Here is a 25,287-nt window from a genome sequence, read left to right on the forward strand (position 1 = left end):
AAAAACGCAAAACAAAACAAACACAACAAAAAAACTGCTAAACAAAACAAACACAACAAAACGAAAAACGCAAAACAAAACAAACACAACAAAAAAAACTGCTAAACAAAACAAATATTGCAAAATAAAACAAAAAAACAAACACAACAAAACAAAAAACGCAAAACAAAACAAACACAACAAAAAAAACTGCTAAACAAAACAAACACAACAAAACAAAAAACGCAAAACAAAACAAACACAACAAAAAAAACTGCTAAACAAAACAAACACAACAAAACAAAAAACGCAAAACAAAACAAACACAACAAAAAAAACAGCTAAACAAAACAAACACAACAAAACAAAAAACGCAAAACAAAACAAACACAACAAAAAAAACAGCTAAACAAAACAAATATTGCAAAATAAAACAAAAAAACAAACACAACAAAACAAAAAACGCAAAACAAAACAAACACAACAAAACAAAAAACGCAAAACAAAACAAACACAACAAAACAAAAAAACACAATATTCAAAAAAACAAAACACACAACAAAACAAACACAACAAAACAAAAAAACACAATATTCAAAAAAACAAAACACACAACAAAACAAACACAACAAAACAAAAAACCACAAAACAAAAACACAAAAAAACCAAAACTACTTCTAATCAAGGATTAGACAAGAGCACAATGCTGCAGAAAATGGCGACAGTTAACAGTAGCCTTCATGAGGCCAACAGTGTAAAATGATCTTCTGCATGTATTTACCAGATCAATGTACACCTGCATTACTGGTAGTTCCTGCTGGGTTAGACCCTATTCTGAAATCAGAGCTAATTTTCTTCCCCTTGTGCTACACACACAGAACAAAAGACAAGCAGTATGAAACAAGACTAAATGTATATTTTTATTGTAACAGAAACACAGATTACACTGACCAAAAAGAAAATGCACCTTTTTACATAAATCAAGTATATATTTATACAAAACAAAACGACGGAGAAGGCAACAAAATAAAAGTCCCTGGTTTGTTCTTTGCATGATCTCCAATGTGAAGACCAACTCCTCCTAGCCATAAACCCAAACGCTGTAGTTCAAGTTGGTGAGCAAAAGCCAGCACAACATTCCCGTAGTAAAACAGTATGGCACGTGTTTCATTTCCAGTCCTCAGCCGCTCAGAATACAACAACAACATACAGTCTTTTATTTGGTCTCTTTTTAGTGCCAGTCAAGTGTTGCAGAGAGAGTGTGTGTGTGTGTGTGTGTGTGTGTGTATTCGCATAATCATTCTTATTCAGGTCTCTCTCTTCAGGAAAAAAAAGTGCTAAGACTTTTGTGCTCTTATTGCTGCTCGCATACACACTCACACCGAGTGCATCGTTTCAAAAAACACAACACCGATTTATTTTGTGTGTGTGTGTGTTTTCAACACACGTGAAGAAGTCATCGTTAATAAAATGTATCCAAATTCCTGTGTAATAAACGTGGTATTCCTCATCCTTCGGTACGAAAGTCTCCTTTAGAAAAATACTCTGCAAAAAATGGAAATACGTGTGTGATGTCACAGTTTTATAGTTATGATGTCAGAGCGAGAGGATGTCCAAATAAGGTAACATCCCCCTGTGAGACCCGTTTGATATCACAAACCAGATATGATATCGCTTTTATTTGTAGGTAGTCTTGGAAGAAAAGAAGCCATCTTGATTCTTTAGTGATGCCACGGTTAAAAAAAAAGGAAGTAGAAATGTTCCTGATTGTGAGTGGGTCGTTAGATGAAGGCTCTCCAGCACAGTAGAGTTCATGTATATGTGTGTGTGTGTGTGTGATTCACTCAGTACAGCACATTCCCTGGTGCTTTGTTTTGAATCCCGAGAGCCTCAATGCTGGAGAGAATCTTCTTCTGGTGACCTGCTAGAGTTATTCCCAAACGCAGCAGATCCCTGAAAGATGGAGAGAACGGAACACTGTTAGACTTCAGACATTAAAATGTGCTCAAATATATTGTGGGTCAAAGCTGAATGGACCCTTTTTTTTACATTTCCGGGTTGGAAAGACGTCATAGTTGGGTAAATTTACGAGTGCAGTAAATGGGAGTGTACTTATTTGTTTTATTTTGGCTAGAATAAAAGCAGCTTTTATTTTTTTAAACCATTTTTAGGTCAATATTATTAGCCCCTTTAAGCTATATATTTTTCAATAGTCTACAGAACAAACCATCATTATACAATAACTTGCCTAATTACTCTAACCTGCCTAGTTAATCTAATTAATCTAGTTCAGCCTTTAAATGTCACTTTAAGCTGTGTAGAAGTGTCTTGAAGAAGATCTAGTCAAATATTATTTACTGTCATCATGGCAAAGATAAAATAAACCAGTTATTAGAGATGAATTATTAAAACTGTTATGATTAGAAATGTGTTGAAAACATCTCTAAAAAGAGAAATTGGGGAAAAAAATAAACAGGGGGGCTAATAATTATGACTTCAAACTATATATATATATATATATATATATATATATATTTTTTTTTTGCAGCATTACATCCTTATTTTTTATTTACATGTCATTACATAATGCCATAAATAGTTTTTTTGTCATTTAAAACAAAATTGTTAAAGCTTTATATAGATAAAAAACAAATCTAAATATTAGCTAAATGATAAATAATAACTTTCAAGGATTTAAGATGCTGATGATCATTAACCACTAATATTATTATGTTAATTTTATTTTGCAGTCAACTGTACACATTCATAGATTGATTAGTTTTGTATTTTTTATATTTATACATTTCATTAATTTACTTTTCTATTTTTCATTTCTATTTTGCAGTCTGCTATACCAGTTTATTTATTTATTTATTTATTTATTTATTCGTTCATTCATTCACTCTTGGTTTAATAATTAAAATTTTTTTTTTAAAAAATTCTATTTTGCAGTCAACTCTACATATTTATTTATTTAGCCTTTTCCTTTATTTATATATGTTTATTTATTTATTGATTATTTGATTGATTTATTCTTTTTAGTCTTTTTTTATATTTCCAATTTTGCTACATTTACTTCCCATTTTCATTTCTAACGTTCATGTTCAACATTCTCAAAATATGCTTGTAAAATAGGATTTTTATCTGGTGTTTCTAGCTTGTTTTCCCCAGCATGTAATCTTTTTTTAATAATATTTATTTTTACATTTAGAAATTTGATTAATTCACTTTTCTATTTTTAATTTCTATTTTGCCGTCTACTATACCTGATATTTAACTATAGTTAAATTTTAAATATACTATATTTATTTATTTATTCATTTTGTTTAATCAGTTTTTTATATTCAGAGTTGATTAATTTATCTTTCCATTTTTAATTTCTATTTTGAAGTCTACTATACCTGATATTTAACTATATATAAATAAACTATATTTACTCATTTATTCTTTTTGTTTAACCATTCATTCATTTTCTTTTCAGCTTAGTCCCTTTATTAATCAGGGGTTGCCACAGCGGAATGAACCGCCAACTTATCCAGCAAGTGTTTTACGCAGCGGATGCCCTTTCAGCCGCAACCCATCACTGGGAAACACCCATACACACTTAGTCACACACATATGCACTACGGTAAATTTTGTTTACTCAATTCACCTATAGCGCATGTGTTTGGACTGTGGCAACACGGGGAGAACATGCAAACTCCACACAGAAATGCCAACTGACCCAGCCGGGGCTCGAACCACCGACCTTCTTGCTGTGAGGCGACAGTGCTACCCACTGCGCCGTGTCACCTTTGTTTAATATATTTTTTTTTATATTTAGGCTTGATTCATTTATCTTTCCATTTTTAGTTTCTATTTTGCAGTCTGCTATACCTATATATCTATATACCTATATATATATCTATACCTATATACCTATACCTATAGTCTGATATACCTATTTTTAGTCTTTTTGTTTATTTATTTATTTATATTTATACACATTGATTCCTATTTATGTTTAATACATTTACTTTTATAATTAACATTTTCATACATTCAATTTTTCATTTGTAACGTTCATGTTTAACGTTCTCAAAACAAAAATATGCGTGTGATATTGGAATTTTATCTTAGTTTTTAGCTTGTTTTTCCAAGCATGTAATCTGAATCTGATCTGGACTCACTCCGTGTTGATGTGGGTGACGAGCTGCATGGATGTGTATCCCGCCTGCAGAAACGTCTCCTCGTAGCGCTCCATCTTGATGGCTCGCAGCCAGTCGCCCACCGTCCCGCAGGATGAGGGCGTGAGTGGAGACCGCTGGTCCAGCAGAGGGTGAGAGGGGCTGCGCACAGAGAAAAAAGTACTAAATTTAATGTAATTTCTTGCTTCAAGTGAAAAAGCTGTGAGCAGATGTTAGCATAAACCCTAACCCATCACAAATGCAGGACTGAATTGATGTTTTAAAAAGTATATATACAGTTGAAGACAAAATTATCAGCCCTCCTGTGAAATGGTAATTCTTTTACAAATATTTCCCAAGTGCTGTTGTTTTTAAACTATAGTTTTAATAATTAATTTCTAATAGCTAACTTCTTTTGTTTTTGCCAGTTGATGACAGCACATAATATTTGACTAGATATTTAGCAAGATACTAGTATTGAGCTTAAAGGCCAATTTAAATAGTTTTATTAGGTTAATTAGACAAGTTTGGGTAATTAGACAAATCAAGAAGGCTAATGTTAATCATAAAAATTGCTATAAAAATATTAAAAACTGCTTTTATTCCAGCCAAACTAAAAGAACTAAGACTTTCTCTAGATTGACAAAACATTATAGGAAATATTGTGAAAACTTCCTAACTCTGTTAAACATCATTTGGTAAATATATATATATATATAAAGACATAATTTGTGAATTATTTCAGCTTTAACTGGGTTACTTCGGTTATCTAGGTAAGCTAGGGTAATTAGACAAATCAAGAAGGCTAATATTAATCATAAAAATTATTCTAAAAAATTAAAACATCTTTTGTTTTAGCCAAACCTACAGAAATAAGACTTTTTCCAGAAGAAAAAACATTATGGGAAATATTGTGAAAATTTCCTTGCTTTGCTAAACATAATTTATGAAATATTTAAGCTTAAAATGCAATTAAATAAAAAAATAAATAAATAAAATGTCTTTTATTCCAGCCAAACTAAAAGAAATAAGACTTTCTCTAGATTGACAAAACATTATAGGAAATGTTATGAAAATTTCCAGTTAAACATCATTTGGTAATTATTAAAAAAGAATAAAAATTTAGCCAGAGAGCAAATGATTTTGACTTCTACTGTAATTGCTCAAATGAAGAAGATGTTAGCAAAATTGTTAATTGTTCTAAAAAAAATAAAACTATTCATTCCAGCCAAACTAAAAAAAATAAGACTCTTATAGCAAATATTGTGAAAATTTCCTTCCTCTGTTAAACATCACTTGGGAAGTATTTTGAAAAACAATTAAACGCAGGGCGAATTATTTTGACTTCTAATGTAATTGCTCAAATGAAGAAGATGTCTTGAATTCGCCCTCAGTAGAGGAAGTCTTGACAGTTTTCCTCGAGGGGAAAAACTAAACAGTGATGGACAGAACTAGGCTCATACTGAGTGTTGATTGACAGACTGACAGCTCGTCATGCTGTGAGAGGCGGAGCTACACTAACATACAAGAGGCCATACTGAGTGGACGAGAGCCGGGATCATCAATGATGGACAGAATGAGGAATGACTGAAGCTTTGATTGACAGCTATTGTTGAGCTCAATGCATTACTGTAATCACATTACTGCTCCTGTCACTAAAATATGCTTTAGTAATCCTGTTACTGTCCATTTCTGTAAGTCAATGCGACAACATAAAATCAGTTACGGCTGCATGATGTTGAAAAAAAAAGACACCTTTTCTCCTGTGAAATTTTCCAATTGACGTGTAAAAGAGCAAGGACATTTTCTGTTCAGTTTTCCATTATATTTTTTTTTCTGGAGAAAGTCTTATCTCTTTTAGTTTTGCTGAGGGAATTTTTTTAAACATATATATATATATATATATATATATATATATATATATATATATATATATATATATATATATATATATATATATATATATATATATACTCATTTATATTTATAATTTATAAATATACTTTCGAAAAGTTTTTTTATTATTTCTATTTTATTATTATTCTTATAATTTTATTTTATTTTTTTTATAAATTTTGATTGGCTACAGAACAAACTAATGACTTGTATAATTACCTTAGCTTGCCTAGTTAACCTAATTAACCCCGGTAATCTTTTAAATTGCACTAGTATCTCGCAAATTAACTAGTAAAATATTATTTACTGACATCATGGCAAAGACTAAATAAATTAGTTATTAGAAATTATTTATTAAAACTATTACGTTAAAAATGTGTTGAAATATATTTCCACAGCACTTGAAAAATATGTTTAAAAAATGTAATAATTTATAATTATCTTCTCTTGAATATTACAATATAGATGAATACAAAATATGAATACAAAAATGCAATATGATTCTAAAACGAAACGAGACAAAAACTAAACAAAAACAAAAAACTAAACAAAACAAAAATGAAACAAGACAAAAACAAAACAAAAGAACTAAACAAAAAAATCAAACAAAATGAAAACAAAACAAAATGAAAAAACAAAACAAGACAAAAATTAAACAAAACAAAAACAAAAAAACAAAACAAGACAAAAAAACCAAAAAAAAAAAAAAAGACAAAATTTAAACAAAACAAAAACGAAAAAACAAAACAAGACAAAAATTAAACAAAACAAAAAAACAAAAACAAGACAAAGTTAAACAAAACAAAAACAAAAAAACTAAACAAGACAAAAATTAAACAAAACAAAAACGAAAAAACAAAACAAGACAAAAGTTAAACAAAACAAAAACGAAAAAACTAAACAAGACAAAAGTTAAACAAAACAAAAACGAAAAAACTAAACAAGACAAAATTTAAACAAAACAAAACCGAAAAAACAAAACAAGACAAAAGTTAAACAAAACAAAAACGAAAAAACTAAACAAGACAAAATTTAAACAAAACAAAACCGAAAAAACAAAACAAGACAAAAATTACACAAAACATAAACGAAAAAACAAAACAAGACAAAAATTAAACAAAACAAAAACGAAAAAACAAAACAAGACAAAAGTTAAACAAAACAAAAACAAAAAAACTAAACAAGACAAAAATTAAACAAAACAAAAACGAAAAAACAAAACAAGACAAAAGTTAAACAAAACAAAAACGAAAAAACTAAACAAGACAAAAGTTAAACAAAACAAAAACGAAAAAACTAAACAAGACAAAATTTAAACAAAACAAAACCGAAAAAACAAAACAAGACAAAAATTACACAAAACATAAACGAAAAAACAAAACAAGACTAAAATTAAACAAAACAAAAAAACAAAACAAGACAAAAATTAAACAAAAACTAAAACAAACAAAAAAAACAAGACAAAAATTAAACAAAACAAAAACGAAAAAACAAAACAAGACAACAATTAAACAAAACAAAAACGAAAAAACAAAACAAGACAAAATTTAAACAAAACAAAAACGAAAAAACAAAACAAGACAAAAGTTAAACAAAACAAAAACGAAAAAACAAAACAAGACAAAAGTTAAACAAAACAAAAACGAAAAAACAAAACAAGACAAAAATTAAATAAAACAAAAACGAAAAAACAAAACAAGACAAAAGTTAAACAAAACAAAAAAACAAAACAAGACAAAAATTAAACAAAAACTAAAACAAACAAAAAAAACAAGACAAAAATTAAACAAAACAAAAACGAAAAAACAAAACAAGACAACAATTAAACAAAACAAAAACGAAAAAACAAAACAAGACAAAATTTAAACAAAACAAAAACGAAAAAACAAAACAAGACAAAAGTTAAACAAAACAAAAACGAAAAAACAAAACAAGACAAAAGTTAAACAAAACAAAACGAAAAAACAAAACAAGACAAAAAATAAATAAAACAAAAACGAAAAAACAAACAAGACAAAAGTTAAACAAAACAAAAACGAAAAAACAAAACAAGACAAAAATTAAATAAAACAAAAACGAAAAAACAAAACAAGACAAAAGTTAAACAAAACAAAAACGAAAAAACAAAACAAGACAAAAATTAAATAAAACAAAAACGAAAAAACAAAACAAGACAAAAGTTAAACAAAACAAAAACGAAAAAACAAAACAAGACAAAAATTAAACAAAACAAAAACGAAAAAACAAAACAAGACAAAAGTTAAACAAAACAAAAACGAAAAAACAAAACAAGACAACAATTAAACAAAACAAAAACGAAAAAACAAAACAAGACAAAATTTAAACAAAACAAAAACGAAAAAAACAAAACAAGACAAAAGTTAAACAAAACAAAAACGAAAAAACAAAACAAGACAAAAGTTAAACAAAACAAAACGAAAAAAACAAACAAGACAAAAATTAAATAAAACAAAAAACGAAAAACAAAACAAGACAAAAGTTAAACAAAACAAAAACGAAAAAACAAACAAGACAAAATTAAATAAAACAAAAACGAAAAAACAAAACAAGACAAAAGTTAAACAAAACAAAAACGAAAAAACAAAACAAGACAAAAATTAAATAAAACAAAAACGAAAAAACAAAACAAGACAAAAGTTAAACAAAACAAAACGAAAAAAACAAAACAAGACAAAGATAAACAAAACAAAAACGAAAAAACAAAACAAGACAAAAATTAAACAAAACAAAAACGAAAAAACAAAACAAGACAAAAGTTAAACAAAACAAAAACGAAAAAACAAAACAAGACAAAAGTTAAACAAAACAAAAACGAAAAAACAAAACAAGACAACAATTAAACAAAACAAGACAAAAATGAAATGAAACCAAAACGAAACAAGACCAAAAAAAAACACTAAAAAAATTCTACAGATTTAAAATTAAATAAAACAAGACAAGAAAAAAACTAAAAGAAATGAAAATGAAACAAAAAATGAAACAAAAAACGAAACGGGAAAAAACAACACGAAATGAAAAAAAATAAAATAAAACAAAAACTAAACAAAATGAACAAAGCAAAACAGATGTATTTGCTGAGTGTGCTTCTTAATCTGCGCTCGCTGCAGTATTGACTGATGTAGAAGTGTTGTGGATCAGAGTCTCACCCCGCCCCCTCCTGCGCTGTGATTTTGAGTGAGGCCGGGTTGCGGATGAGCTTGTCCAGAGCCGAGACGATGTTGGCGAAGCGCGGCCGGGCCGTCCTCTCCTTCTGCCAGCAGTCCAGCATCAGCTGGTGCAAGTATGTGGGACAGTCGGGCGGCGGCGGCAGACGGTAATCCTGCTCAATGGCATTGATCACCTGATTGGGCCAAACACAGTACAGTATGTTATACGTCAGATCAATACATCAGATCAATATTCCCTACGTCAGATCAATATTCTCTAGGATGTATTAGACAAAATATACACAGTTGTAGCCCTCCTGTGAAATGTATTCTTTACCAAAATATACCCCAAGTGCTGTTTAACGTAGAGATGTTTTTTCCTACACATTTTTAAACATAATAGTTTTAAGGACTAATTTCTTTTGTGTTTTAAACGAAGAAAATGTATTAAAAATATAAATCTTTAATTGATTATTTTTGATCAATTTAATGCATCTTTACTGGAAAAAAGGTATTCATTTTTTTCAAACAAATGAACTTACTGCAACATTTTTATTTTGTACTTTTATTTTTGCCATTTTTGACTTTAACGGACAGAATTTAGACATGAATCAAAGTTGGAGAAAGAGGGGATGGGTTAGCAAGTTGGGACTCGAACTTGGGACGTCCAAAGGGCAATGGCGCTATAAATGTCGACACCAGAATTTTAAATTGTAACTGTATGCAATGTTTACGTTCATTTTGACTAGCGACCAAAACAAAAATAGTTATAAACTAGGGTGGTGCAATATTGACAAAAATTAAATCTTGATATATATATAAATATCTTTCTTTATTTCAATATTTTTCTAAGCAAATTTTATGCTGACATCTTGTCTAGTTGAGGCATGTCATATGTATAAATGTATATGTTCATATATAAATAAATATGACACTGAGACAACCAGTAGGTGGCAGTAAGTGCCACATTTAAATGAATCGTTCAAAACAGCTGATTCATTTGGAAACTAAGCGAGTGAATGGGTGCATTCGACTTCATGCAGGGCTGCGCAGATCGATGGAAATCTGTCTTAAAGCGATGCATGCTGGTTACAAATGTTGTCCTGATTGATGCTGTGCCGACGCCATGTGACTGTCACATGTGGTATCAAAGTACCATGACAGTGCTCCGAGATCAGACGACTGATCCAGCCGGTGCAGCATCTGAAGAGCGACTGCAGGACCTGTGATGACGACACCGATATTACATGATTGGCCGAGTTCACCGCATGACAACAACCACGTGTGTTTCGGGTTTATTATTGGACAAATTCAGTCTCACAAATTTTATTCATTTATTCATTCATTTTCTTTTAGGCTTATTCCCCTTATTAATCTGGGGTCGCCACAGCGGAATGAACCACCAACTTTTCCAGCACATGTTTTACAGCAGATACCCTTCCAGCTGCAACCCATCTCTGGGAAACATCCATACACACTCATACTCTACGGACAATTTAGCCTACCCAATTCACCTGTCCCACATGTCTTTGGACTGTGGGGGAAACCGGAGCACCTGGAGGAAACCCACGCGAACGCAGGGAGAACATGGAGATTAACCTGTATCATGTCACATTTGCGTGCAAAAAGAGTGCAAAGCTAAACGAGCGCTCTATCTGTCTGTGTGTGTGTGTGTTTGTGTGTCTACTGTGGTGTGTGTGTGCGCGCGTGAACTTTGTGTGACTCTGTGATGCAAGTGCACAATAAATACTTATTGGTAAAGTTCTTACTGTAGTATTTCTCACAAACGCTACGTGAGATCTGCTTCCTTTAAGACTGTCTGTTGTCTGACGCAGCCGAGGGAGGAGATTAAGGCACGCAGAAAGGCACGTAGAAAAGGTGGGCGGGGAGGACTAGCCTTAAAGGAGCAGTACACCAAAACCTCCACCCAGTGAAAAAAATGTATCAATAGGAATTTATTAAAAGGTATAATAAAAAAATCTGATAGGTGTTTTGAGCTGAAACTTTACAGACACATTCTGAAGTCGCAAAACACTTATATTAAATCTGAAAAATGGGCTAACCTAGGTGCCCTTTAACTCAAGTCTTACAAACTTGTAATAAAATAATTATCATCATTGATCCTGACACCCATATAAAGTTTTCTTAACAAATTAAGTAAAAAAATATTTGATTAAATATAAAAATATATGATTACACAATATTTTATTTCCTGTCAGGCCGTTTATGCAGAACTTTTAAAAGTGACATTGATGTACCTGCTCTTTCTGGGAAGTTTCTACTTAAAGTGTAGCTCATTTATTTTGGTCCTTTTGTTCAATCATTTTAGATCAGGGGTGGGCAAACTCAGTCCTGGAGGGCCGGTGTCCTGCATAGTTTAGCTTTAACTTTAATCAAACACACCTGAACATCCTAATCAGTGTCTCCAAGATCTCTAATTATCTAGAAGCTGGTATGTTTGAGCAGAGTTGGAGCCCACCCCTGTTTTAGATTAAAGCTCTTATTTAAAAATGCTTTATTATCCAAAATAACACCATTCGTGGATATTTATTTCCTTTATATGTGCTCTCTCGTTTGCCCTTATTTCTCATGCGTTTGTTATATAGGCTACTTAAATTTAATGTTTAACTCCCTTATTGTTTAAAAATGAACTATAGTTTGTAGAGACTGTGCTCTGTTTTATTTCTACTGCAAATCTTTTGTTGTTATTGCAATAAATAAATAAATCACGCCATGTGATCGGTTATGACTGCAGGAACTTTGAGCCTTGAAGTGTCCAGCCTGACGGCTCCGCTTTCAACTCCGCCCCCACCTGAGCTCGGCGAATCTCGTTGATCACCGGCTGCAGCCATGCTTAATGTCGAACGCACCTAATGTCTTAATGAATGGATCGCTCAATCACAAATTAAGAAAAGAAACACAAATGTGTCGCTCTGAAACGTAAAAATGTTCAGCTCCAGCTTTGTTTAGACTTGTTTTCAGCTCGCACAGTGTTAAAACAATTACGATACTGTCGCTCACAATAACCACTAGTTCACACTTGCAATAGTTTCAGAATAAAGCGTATTTGGCGTGCTGTCCGGGGAGAGGGCTCTGAGCTCGGGGAAGACACCCAAACTCGAGTTATTCCCCTTATCAGGAAACAGAGAGGAATTGGGATTCGAGTGAAGTATCTCGCCCGGCCCCAGAACGCTCCCCCTGGGATTGTAATGCTTAAGAGCTGAGGTGACTGGGTGGTGGAGGGATGCTAAAGTCGTAAGATGCTGCAGGTAAGACAGCTTTGGTATATATATATAGGGGTTTGGTCAAGAACTGATTGGATAATAGAATAATTGTCAATGACGTATTTGATACTGAAACTTCTGCGCGTGCTCCTCCCGAAATTTGTTTATAAAACATCACTACTTGGAAAACAAACACTTACATCTTGGTTGCTCATGTCCCAGTACGGTCGCTCTCCAAACGACATCACTTCCCACATGACAATCCCGTAACTCCACACATCGGACGCGCAGGTAAATTTCCGAAAGGCAATGGCTTCGGGTGCCGTCCAGCGGATGGGAATTTTACCACCCTGAAACAAGCACATCAGTTACTGTACAGTGAAATCAACGAAAATCTGAATAAATCACTATTGTTGCATGCTTAATCCATGCATTTTACCTCATGAAATACAAGTACAAGAGCAGCATTTACCAGTGAGCTGGTGTATGTGGGATCCGATGAATTCTCCTGCAGGAATCTCGACAGACCGAAGTCAGATACCTTGCAGACCAGGTTGCTGTTCACTAGAATGTTGCGTGCTGCAAGATCTCGGTGTACGTAACTCATTTCTGAGAGATATTTCATTCCTGATGCAATGCCGCGCAGCATCCCGACTAACTGTATTGGCGTAAACTGTCCATCGTTGAGCTGGAGAGAAAGAAACATCTATATTAGAGCTTCAATGAGAGTCCTCAATAGCTGTTATAGTCATATAACACATTACTATGCAAAAATCACTTTTATAAGGGGGTTAAACAGTTGTGTGGCAACAGTGTATGAGTATAACCAGCCTTCAATGGTAGCAGTTAATCAATTACATTTGCTATAATCACACTTGATGGAAACAGTCTGCAGAAACACTTTGATTGACATTCTCCCTTTGTACGTGTCATCAGAAGAGGATCTCTCCCTCATTAGCATAAACAGCCCTGAGTGAGAAGCAACCAACCGCCATTAGTTTTCACACAGATAACATTAGCCCTGTTTTGAATCTGCCTCTATGCTGACACACAGGCATTTTTGGCTCCGCCCTCTTTTAAAAAGAGCACAATCTCATTCGAATTTAAAGCAACAGTCACCAAAATGGCACAATTAGGATCAAAGCCTAATAGGGTCAGTGTCAAAGAGTTATAAAACATTATTCGTGTGGTATTTTGAGCTGAAACTGAACATACACACACACTAGAGACACCAGAGACTTGTTTTACATCTTGTAAAAAGGGGCATAATTGGTCCCCTTTAAGTTTAGTCAGGTTTATTTTCATGCTGCTACATGTGTTGACATAAAGTGGAATGAATGAATATCTTGTCCCGCAGGATGACATAAGCATAGGTGAAAATAAACAAATATAAATACAACACTGGATGTAAGATATTTTTAAGCCTTTACATATAGCTAACACTGGAGCGGTAATCTAAATATGCATATACCATAAATAGTTCATCTTTCATTTTCCTTTGGCTTGGTCCCTTTTATTCATCAGGGCTCGCCACAGCGGAATGAACCACCAACTTATCCAGCATATGTTTGACACAGTGGATGCCTTTACAGCTGCAACCCCGTACTGGGAAACACCCATACACTCTCACATTCTCACACACACACACACACTATGGCCAATTTAACTTTTTCAATTCACCTATAGCGCATATGTTTTGGACTGTGGAGGAAACCCACACCAACATGGGGAGAACATGCAAACTCCACACAGAAATGCCAACTGACCCAGCTGAGGCTCGAACCAGCGACCTTCTTGTTGTGAGGCGATTGTGCTACCCACTGCGCCACCGTGACACCCCTACTAAATATTAACAAGCAGCTAATTAGTAGTTTATTGAACTGAAAGTCTTAGTTAATAGTTTGTTAATAGTACATTACAATAAAGTGTGACTTTCTTATGTTGAACACAAAAGGAGATACTCTGAAGAATGCTGGATAAAAACAGCCATTGACTTCCATTGGTATTTTAGTTCCTACAATGGATGTTAATGGCTGCTTTTATCCAACATTCTTCAGAATATCTCCCTTGTTAATATTTAGTAAGGTAGTAGTTGGGTTTAGGGGTGACGCAGTGGTGCAGTAGGTAGTGCTGTCGCCTCACAGGAAGAAGGTCGCTGGTTCGAGCCTCTGCATTTCTGTGTGGAGTTTGCATGTTCTCCCTGGGTTTTCTCCGGGTGCTCCGGTTTCCCCCAAAGACATGTGGTACAGGTGAATTGAGTAAGCTATAAATTGTCTGTAGTGTAAGAGTGTGAATGAGTGTGTATGGATGTTTCCCAGTGATGGGTTGCAGCGGGAAGGGCACTTTCCAGCGCTGCGTAAAACATGTGCTGGATAAGTTGGCGGTTCATTCCGCTGTGGCGACCCCGGATTAATAAAGGGACTAAGCCGAAAAGAAAATGAATGAATGAGTAGTTGGGTTTAGCTATTGGGTAGGATTAGGGATGTAAAATAAGATGATACTTTATAAGTGCTAATGAACAGTTAATATCCTAATAACAGGCAAGTAATATAAAGCCAGTAGTTAATAGTGACAATTGTTACTTAAACTAAAGTGTTAGTGAAGTTTAGAAGCACTTGAGTGAGTAAATAGTGAGGAAATTGTCATTTTTGAGTAAACTAACTAAATAACAAGCTTATATGACAGTTCTACCTGGTCCTCCACGTAGGGGGGTGAGCGTTGGGCTAACGACCCACATTGTAAAAATTAGATGTTATGAAACACCAGCATAGTGCAGCTAAATATCAACTTCGATATAAATGGCGCTGGGAGTATGTAAGTATATGAAAGTTCTAGCTCATACTTACTCTGAGGAAAGAGTCCAGAGCTCCGTTCTCCATGAACTCGGTGAGGATCATGACGGGGCAGCTGGCTGTTATTATGCCCTCCAGGTGAATAATGTTGGGGTGCTGGAACTGGCCCATGATGGAGGCCTCGGCCAGGAAGTCCCGCCTTTGCTTGTCTGTATATCCACCCTTCAGGGTTTTAATGGCCACATAGTTCTCCTTCTTACCAGGAATCCTCAGCCGTCCCCGACAAACTTCCCCAAACTCACCTAAAAATGGCAAAACTCAACTTTTCAGAGATTTATATTGCTGATAGGTAGCCATTATAACAATAAATTAAATTTTTGTGGAATCACAACTTTCAGAATCAATCAAGTAAACCCAGCAATGTTTAAATGAAGTCTAATAGACGTCTGAACATAGATGTCTTGGCTAAAAAATTGGGTTGTCTGTGAAAATCTAATAAACATTTAACAATAGTCCAAAACATCAAATATACATATTAGACAGACTTCACATGTTCATTTATTCATGTCTACTTGATGACTAGTTGATTTTTAGACTATTGTTAGATGTCTATTAGATATCCACTGACAGCCTAAATTTAGCCGTGTGTTAGCCAAGATGTCTATGTTCAGATGTATATTAGACTTCTTTAAATCCCAAAAACTGCTTGCTGCACTGACTTTGTTATACTTGCAAACGACTGAAAGCGACTATACGACTATTTATATAGTAATCATATTCATTATAAAACCCAGACACATTTTTACACAGGCCTACTGTATCTAAAGTTTTAATGGTGCCAACTGATAATCAACAGTAAAACTGGCCAAGGGAAAAGACCAACAATCAATAATCCTTGATTATTTATCTAATAGACTTCTTTAAAACATGAAAATTGTCATTGATATACACTACCTGACAAAAGTCTTGTCGTCTATTCAAGTTTTAGGAATAACAAAAAATAACTTAATTAGTTGATCATTTGGTATCAGAAGTGGCTTATATGAAAGGCAAAGGCCTCTAGATTACGCTTATTTTACTCAAATAAAATATGATCATGTCTTGATTTTTAATTATTTAATTAGGACAGTAAGGTCTGACTTTACTTAGACAAAAGTCTTGTCACTGAACAGAAATAATGTCCAGTATAGAATATGTCGTCATGCTGCAGAGGAAACAGAATGAATATTGTGTCTGACTCCATCATGAGCTTGGAGGACTGCATCCATACATCTCTGCAATGACTCAAATCACTCATCAATAAAGTCATCTGGAATGACATGAAAGCGTTCTTGCAGGACTCCCAGAGTTCATCAAGATTCTTTGGATTCATCTTCAATGCCTCCTCCTCCATCTTACCCCAGACATGCTCAATAATGTTCATGTCTGGTGACTGGGCTGGCCAATCCTGGAGCACTGTGACCTTCTTTGCTTTCAGGAACTTTGATGTGGAGGCTGTAGTATGAGAAGGAGTGCTATCCTGCAGAAGAATTTGCCCTCTCCTGTGGTTATTAATGTAATGGGCAGCACAAATGTCTTGATACCTCAGGCTGTTGATGTTGCCATCCACTCTGCAGATCTCTCGTACGCCCCCATACTGAGTGTAACCCCAAACCATGATTTTTTTTTCACCAAACTTGACTGATTTCTGTGAGAATCCTGGATCCATGCCGGTTCCAATAGGTCTTCTGCAGTATTTGTGATAATTTGGATGCAGTTAAACAGATCATTCATCGGTAAAATCAACCTTCTGCCGTTTTCCCAAATGATCAACTGGAAGTCAAGTGTTGCTCTTACAACTGGGATCGACGACAAGACTTTTGTCAGGTAGTGTACTTGCAAATGACTGAAAGGGAATCTGCGACTATTCAAACACGTCAAAAAATAAATTAGCCATGTTAAGAAGAGAGACTCACCTGCCCCAATAACCTCCTCGATTTTGACACACGAGACATCGATCTCTTTAGCAAACTCTCTCACGGCCTCATTAGGGTCTTCATAAGTGAAAGGATCGATGTAGACCTTCACTCCTTAGAGGGAAAGAAATGTCAGTTACTCCATTAATCAAAAAAGCCACACACAACTTAACCTGAATGCGTAATTATCATATGATCCTGCATGTGTTTGCAGCAGCGCTCACCTTGACCCATGAGATATTGGCCGTTTTTGTCGCTCAGCTCTGGATCTTTGTAATTATTTTGCTTCCTGTAAACAGCCAGAGTGAAAATAGGATGTAAACAGAACTTGCCAAGCATGTAGAGGTCTCACTCGGCGAACAACACCAAATGCATGCAAACTGCCTATTCAAATGCAAAAAACGTTTGAGGATTTGTAAACATTAAAAGTCAGCGAGACTGTAAAAAACCCCATTGCAGAATGACGCTTCAAGCTATTACTCATTTCACAGCTGAGTGAACTAAAGTTTGACTGAGCTTTTCAGTTCAGTCAGTCTTTCTCAACATCCCAGAGTCACAAGTTACTTAATGCTTCTTGGTATTTCGTTGCTAATCCAGCTAATTGACCAAGCACCAGCTAGGTAACAAGTCTGCTTGGAAGACTAGCACATTAGCAGTCAAAACATGGCGCAAAGATGTAGAAAATAGGTCAGCGATAAAGATAACTTTGAGGATGACATTGAAGCATGTCAAAAAAAGTTTAAAATATATGTATGCTGCTGGACAGTCACTGTGGTTTTGAGCCAAGCCCAAAATACCGCAAAAAGTCATCTTATTTATTTCCAAAGATGCCAAAATCACATTATTGGTATCCAAAAAATGTAACAGTTTTGATAAGGAAAGCTAATCATTCTTAATTAAATGTAAATTTGAAATAGATGAATATGAAAATGTAATGATGATTTAGCTTGATGCAATTATAAGATAAATAATAATCATAATAATAATTAAAGCTGCAAGCAGCGATGAAAGGGACCTCACATCCGGGCTCACTGGTCATCCTGGTGGCCTTAGGATGACAGACAACAACAGACAATAATAACTTAAGCCAATATATATATATATATAAAACCTGAGAAAATAACAGATTTATGTCAAACTTCCTTCTGTCAGCAGGTGGCGCTATGACTGACTAAATATTGGCTTGTAGATGTCTTCAGGAGAGGAATCTTATCAACCATGTGAATTTTCAGGCAGGTCGGACATTGTGTGGCTGAGTTATAAGCCAAACTACCTTCTGTCAGCAGGTGGCGCTATGACTGTGACTCAATATTAGCATGTAGATGTCTTAAGGAGAGACATTTTATCAATCATGTGAAGTTTCAGGCAGATCGCACATTGTGTGATTGAGTTATAAGTACTTCCTGCTCCATGGTGAAGGACTGAGGTTTGTCAGGCCGCCTTGGACACGCCCTTTTGCGAAAACTCTAGATCTTCACAATATATCATTGCTAGAGCTTTCAGATAACACCACCCAAATTTGGTGCTGATAAAATTTGTGGGAGGAGTTTATTACATTGTGAAACATGTCATTTCCTGTTGCCAGCAGGTGGTGCTATAACTGTAACTGGATATTGACATGTAAAGGTGTTCAGGTCAGTACTTTTATCAAACGTGTGAATTTTGAGGCAGATCGGACAATCCATGCCTGAGTTATAATGACTTCCTGTTTCGTGGCGAATCGTCAAAGTTTGCGAGGCTGCCATGGACACGCCCTTCGACGAAAACTCTAGATCTTCTGTGCCAATTTTTGTGCGTGTGCGTGAATCGTAGCTCGGGGGCCAGTCCGTCAAAAGTGCATAGGTGGCGCTATCGAGTCATTTTGCCACGCCCACTTCCGAAACCTATAACAAACGTAAATTTTCGCCACTTCGGGGGTATGGGCAAAGTTTTATGAGTTTTCGGGCATGTTTAGACCCTCAAAATTTCGATTCAATCCGGAAAAGAAGAAGAAGAAGAAGAAGAAGCGGAAGTGGAATAATAATAAACGAAGGTTTCGGTGCTCGATCCCTAATAATAACTAATATATTCTAAGGCAGTGTTTCCCAACCCTGTTCCTGGAGACACACCAACAGTACATATTTGGATGTCTCCCTTATCTGAGCCACTAACTTCAGGTTTTGGAGTCTCATCTAATGTTCTGATCAGTTGATTCAGGTGTGTTTGATTAGGGAGAGGTTGAAAATGTGTACTGTTGGTGTGCCTTTAGGAACAGGGTTGGGAAACACTGCTCTAAGGTACAGCTCTTGCTATTAACAAACCATTAACTAAGAATTTTAGTTCGATAAATGACTAATTTGCTGCTTATAAATGGTTATTAAGTTCGTAGTTGGGTTTAGGTATTTGGGTTGTATTAGAGATGTAGAACAAGAGTATGTACTTCATGTGTACTTATAAACAGCTAATACTAAGCAGATAATAAACCACTATATAGTGAAAAGTTCCACTTAAAGTGCTACCAATAACTTAAAAACGTTTTAAAGCAATTTTAAAACCTTTTCTAATAGTTATATTTTTTTATTGCATGGCGTGTAATCATTAGCATCAGAGAAGTGTGAGGATGTAAACGTTTTGTTTTATTGTTAAATATAATCTTGGTTACTGATTAGTTTGGCTGTTAGTTGAGAAAAAATATCATTCATATATACGATTCATTAATTTCACAGAATACCATGATCAAATGTATCACAACAATGGTCAGCGCTACATGTTTTCGGAGCACTTTGTTGTTAGCTTAGCAGCATGCTAACGTCAAATTGTATTACATGTGAACTTTATGTGCACTCTGTGGGTTTATTTTTAGTCAGGACACACACTTTTTAGTCAGGAAAAACACTTGATGCTGAAAACTTGTGTTGTGCCTGATTTAATCAGGTTTTAAGCTTTAATCTGTGATATTTTAATACATTAATTGTGTTATTGAATCTGTTAACATTTTGAATTGGTGCATTTTAATATTTCTATACTTTAGATTTTTATATTTGTGTATATTTTATAATTTTATTCATTTATTTTCCAAGGAAAATGTATCCCAACAATGGTGAGCGCTACATTTTTTCTGGTTAGCTTAGCAACATGCTAATGACAAATTGTATTTGAAGTGAACTTTCTGTGCACTCTGTGGTTTTCTTTTTAGTTGGGATGGAAAATTACTTGATGCTGGAAACTTGTTGTGTCATGCCTGATTTGGGCTCGGTGTGAGGCTTGTTGTGTTTCATGCTTTTTTTTTTGTCCCGTGAAGAATGAACTCAATGTGAACAAAATCCCTCCTTTCTCCACCCCGTTCTTCCTCTTCCTGTGTCTTTTCTGTTCCTATTTCTCACCTCAATAGGCTTTGCCTCCTGCAGTATTATACTCCAAACTGCTCTTAAATTACAGAGGCCCGTTCTCCTTGTTATTCTTGTTTACTCCTGTAAATCTTTAGCACGTTATGTCCTTCTCTATTACCGTATTTGTTTTCTGGACGTGTGGACACTTGCTAATCACTCAATACTGCATTCACAAAGCCTCGCTGGCTTGCAACTTAAGGCTAAATTGAAAATGAATGCTTGAAAGCCATCAATAAAATGAAATAAATTAGCTAGAGAAGTACAACAGCACATGATTTCAACAATTCAGGTATTTTTATTATCCCTAATCTACAGTCTAGAGTTAGATAACTCACTATTCACTTTCATATTATAGATTTATACGCCATATCAGCAACTTGCTACTCAAAAAAAGACTTTTGCTGGTTGTTTAAACTAATTATTTAAAATGAGTTGAAACAACACAATTAATAAGGATTTTCTTGGGATACAACATAATTGTTTTATGTTCAATCCACTTAAATTTGCGATTAAATTAATTGTCCTGTGTTAGGACAACATGAAGCAATTGTGTGGATCCCAACATTTTTTTAAGTGTAAGAAAGGAATATCAGAAACAAAAAGTGAATACTACAAGATACAAAACTAAAGCAAGATCCTCTGAGTTTGAAATAGCAAGAAACATTTCTTTTTTCCAAGTCTATCTTTCTCTCCCTGATTTCCCAGGACTAAAATAGCTGCGTTTGTCCCACCCAGAGCTGATGGCAGGTCTGGACCGGAGACTCCCGGTGTGTGTGTGTTTGTGTGTGTGTGTGTGTGTGTGTGTGTGTAAGTGTGTGTGATTGATTGCAGGGACTCTCCGTTTAACAGGGTGTGAAAGTATGTGTACGTGACGTGTGTAAATGTGAACAATATATGTTAACCTTCAAACATATGGCCTGCTGTAGTCTTAGCTGCACACACACATGGGAATATATGTATTATATATATGTATATATCAAATTTATCAGCAATATTTGAGTTTGTGTGTGAATGGATAAGCAAACCCGTTGTCTCAGATAACTGGTTCCTACACTACCTGACAAAAGTCTTGTCGCCTATCTAGGTTTTAGGAGCAACAAATAATAGCTTGACTTCTAGTTGATCATTTGGTATCAGAAGTGGCTTATATTAAAGGCAAAGGCCTCTAGATTACGCTTATTTGACCAAAATAAAATATGCGCATGTCTTGATTTTTAATTATTTCATTAGGACAGTAAGGTCTGACTTTACTTAGACAAAAGTCTTGTCACTGAACAGAAATAATGTCCAGTATAGAATATGTCATCATACTGCAGTGGAAACAGAATGAATATTGTGTCTGACTCCATCATGAGCTTGGAGGACTGCATCCATACATCTCTGCAATGACTCAAATCACTCATTAATAAAGTCATCTGGAATGGCAAAGAAAGCGTTCTTGCAGGACTTCATCAAGTTTCTTTGGATTCATCTTCAATGCCTCCTCCTCCATCTTATCCAGACATGTTCAATAATGTTCATGTCTGGTGACTGGGCTGGCCAATCCTGGAGCACCTTGACCTTCTTTGCTTTCAGGAACTTTGATGTGGAGGCTAAAGTATGAGAAGGAGCGCTATCCTGCTGAAGAATTTGCCCTCTCCTGTGGTTTGTAATGTAATGGGCAGCACAAATGTCTTGATACCTCAGGCTGTTGATGTTGCCATCCACTCTGCAGATCTCTCGCACACCCCTATACTGAGTGTAACCCCAAACCATGATTTTTCCTTCACCAAACTTCATGATTTCTCTGAGAATCTTGGGTCCATGCGGGTTCCAGTAGGTCTTCTGCAGTATTTGTGATGATTGGGATGCAGTTCAACAGATGATTCATCAGAAAACTTTTCTGACACTTTTCCAAATGATCAACTAGAAGTCAAGTCATTATTTGTTGCTCTTACAACTGGGATCAACAACAAGACATTTGTCAGGTAGTGTATTTGTTTTAGTTCCTAGTGTATCGAACTTCTAATGTTATCTAATGTTGTTCTTGCCTGTTCTCATTGTTATTCTAGTCTTTTTCACATCCCACATAAAAAAATACTATAGTGATAAATACTGTAATGTTTTTGGACACACTATTGTAAAGTACTTGAATTCATCTGTTGTGGTAATGCTATAGTTGCTACGGTAACAAAACAACTACAGTAATATAAATAATTGACCCAATACTGTAGTTTTCTACAACTATTGGGTATAATATACTATACGAACGACTGTAGAATACACAAGACATGTCACATAGTTTTGAATGGGGAAAAAATGTAACGGTCAATATGGCGAATGAAGCTCCGCCATGGTTTTGTAATCTGTATGAAACAAATGTGAGGTACAGTCCGTCCTGTCAAACGCACATCACATGACAGAAACTACTCAAATGTCCACAAACTTGTAAACAAAGAGTCGCTGTCATTTCTGGAGGAGATTCGTCATTAAGACTCACGAGAGCGATCATTACCTAGAGGACGATTATGTGTAGAACAGTCATAAATGAGGTCGGTGTCGTGATCTTGTTCCTATTGAGTGCACATGCGCATTAGCTTGGGCACCCTGAAAATATGCAGAGTTTGTTTATTTGAACGTTTATAAACTCTACTTATGAGACAGTTGTTTAATTTTATTGATGATTCCAAATATGTAATGTAATCGTAAGCTTGGCAAACAGTTTTAGAGAATTTGATGTTTCCCCATTCAGACAGAATGCCTGAGCATAGTGTACGGGAGGAATTTTAAAGATGGCCGCCGAGTGCAATGACTTGCCTTAAAGGGACATGATAGAACGAAGATACACATGAATGAGACAGTGCTTCAGGAATTTGTGGATGTTCTAGAAGTATTGAGGTCAAATGTAAAATAACAAGGTAATCAAAACATTGTATAGTCTTCATTGTAATAAAAATTCAATTAATCTTTGTTAAAGCTTCAAATTTTATAACCTGCTGTTGTGCCAAACTGATTAAATTAGCTTTAAATCTTACACAGTCATTCATTCATTCATTTTCATTTCGGCTTAGTCCCTTTATTAATCTGGGGTCGCCACAGCGGAATGAACCGCCAACTCATCCAGCATATGTTTTACGCAGCGGATGCCCTTCCAGCCGCAACCTATCACTGGGAAACCCATACACACATACATACACTATGGACAATTGTAGCTTACCCAATTCACCTGTACCGCATGTCTTTGGACTGTGGGGGGGAAACCGGAGCACCCGGAGGAAACCCATGCAAACGCAGGGAGAACATGCAAACTCCACACAGAAACGCCAACTGACCTAGCCGAGGCTCGAACCAGTGACCTTTTTGCTGTGAGGTGACAGCACTACCTACTGCGCCACTGCGTTGCCCACTCTTACACAGTCATGTGCTTTAAATAAAATAGATTCATTTACTGTGCTAGAGTTAAACTATTGCCTAGTTAATTATAATGACAAGTCAAAATTGCAGATTCATTGATGTGACTATTGCATATTGGCACGTTGTGATATCGATGCTGAAACGGTATATTGTGCAGCCCTACTACAGAATTCATTACAGTATTTATCAGATCAATTTAGGTAGTACAGAATGATATAGCAGTCGTTAACCGAGTTGTAAGATACTCAAAAAGTAGTTCACTACAGTATTTACTACAAATTACTATAGTATTTTTGTTTTATAGTAGCAATTACATTCTTCTGTATTCCTCATTTGTGTTTTGGACACTTGCTAATCACTCTGTTCTGTATTTAGAGAGCCTCGTTTGTTTGTAAAATGGATGACTGCAAAAGTAATGGAGATTATAAAGTGAAATAAATGAAATTTTATTTAATTAAAACCCTTAAAGCAGAAATAAATGAGCTAAAGAATTACTGTAAAACATTTCAATACTTCAGGCTGTTTGTATGTAGACTGGAGTGTGTGAATGTAAAAGTATGCTCATTGTCTTAGTACATGTGTAAATGTGTGTGCGCTACACCCCAGGGTCACTACTATTGTTCTGCAGATTTGGCTTGTGGAGATTGGGGTGGGACGACTGTATCCTGTCTCTACTTCCTCTCTCTCTCTCTCTCTTATGCATGCAGCTGAAATAACTGTTAGGAGAGTGTGATCACTTTGGAAAGGTGCAGCAGGTCTTTCGGATAAGCCTTGAGGCAAATGAAGGCATTGCTACTCCAAGATAATTCCATATAATTAGGCCCACACAGAATTACTCTTTGCCACTTACTCTGCAGTGGCTAAAAGGAAAAAAAAACATGTGCAATTCTGGTGCGGTGTGTCATTTGCTGTGTTATTGCTGCATTATGTTCATAGTGTTCTGCTTTATATTAATATTCGGAATTGGTGCATTTGATTGTTATTATTATGCTTTATATTTGTGTATATTAATAGTACATTTGCAGTTTTTAGTCATTTATTTTCAAAACTGTTTAACTTATTATATTTCAGCTGTAGGTTTAGTGCTTAAAATAGCTTTATTTGAATTATTTGACCCAAATTTTACTATATTTCATATCAGCTTTATCTAATTTAGGGGGGAAATGAATAGCTTTAATGTGTTATTTTAATAATACTGTTGGGGACTGTGGGGGAAACCGGAGCACCCATAGGAAACCCACGCCAACACGGGGAGAACATGCAAACTCCACACAGAAATGCCAACTGACCCAGCTGGGACTTGAACCGGCGACCTTCTTGCTGTGAGGCGACAGTGCTAACCACTGA

General features: G+C 35.0%; 1 protein-coding gene across 2 annotated transcripts in view; it reads right to left on the minus strand.

Moving 5' to 3' along the window:
* Positions 1–886: 886 nt before the first annotated feature.
* Positions 887–25,287, minus strand: part of ephb4a (eph receptor B4a) — a 103,046-nt gene continuing 78,645 nt past the window's right edge. For both annotated transcript variants that reach the window (XM_056458810.1, XM_056458809.1), the window contains exons 10-17: positions 17,404–17,468; positions 17,180–17,293; positions 15,279–15,526; positions 12,905–13,120; positions 12,633–12,782; positions 9,209–9,402; positions 4,149–4,307; positions 887–1,932 (exon numbers count right to left, since the gene is read on the minus strand). In XM_056458810.1, coding sequence (XP_056314785.1) covers positions 1,824–1,932; positions 4,149–4,307; positions 9,209–9,402; positions 12,633–12,782; positions 12,905–13,120; positions 15,279–15,526; positions 17,180–17,293; positions 17,404–17,468 — 1,255 coding nt within the window. In that variant the 3' untranslated portion in view covers positions 887–1,823. The remainder of the gene's footprint in view (positions 1,933–4,148; positions 4,308–9,208; positions 9,403–12,632; positions 12,783–12,904; positions 13,121–15,278; positions 15,527–17,179; positions 17,294–17,403; positions 17,469–25,287) is intronic.

The sequence above is a fragment of the Danio aesculapii genome, chromosome 5 (genome assembly GCF_903798145.1).
Source record: "Danio aesculapii chromosome 5, fDanAes4.1, whole genome shotgun sequence".
NCBI lineage: Eukaryota > Metazoa > Chordata > Actinopteri > Cypriniformes > Danionidae > Danio > Danio aesculapii.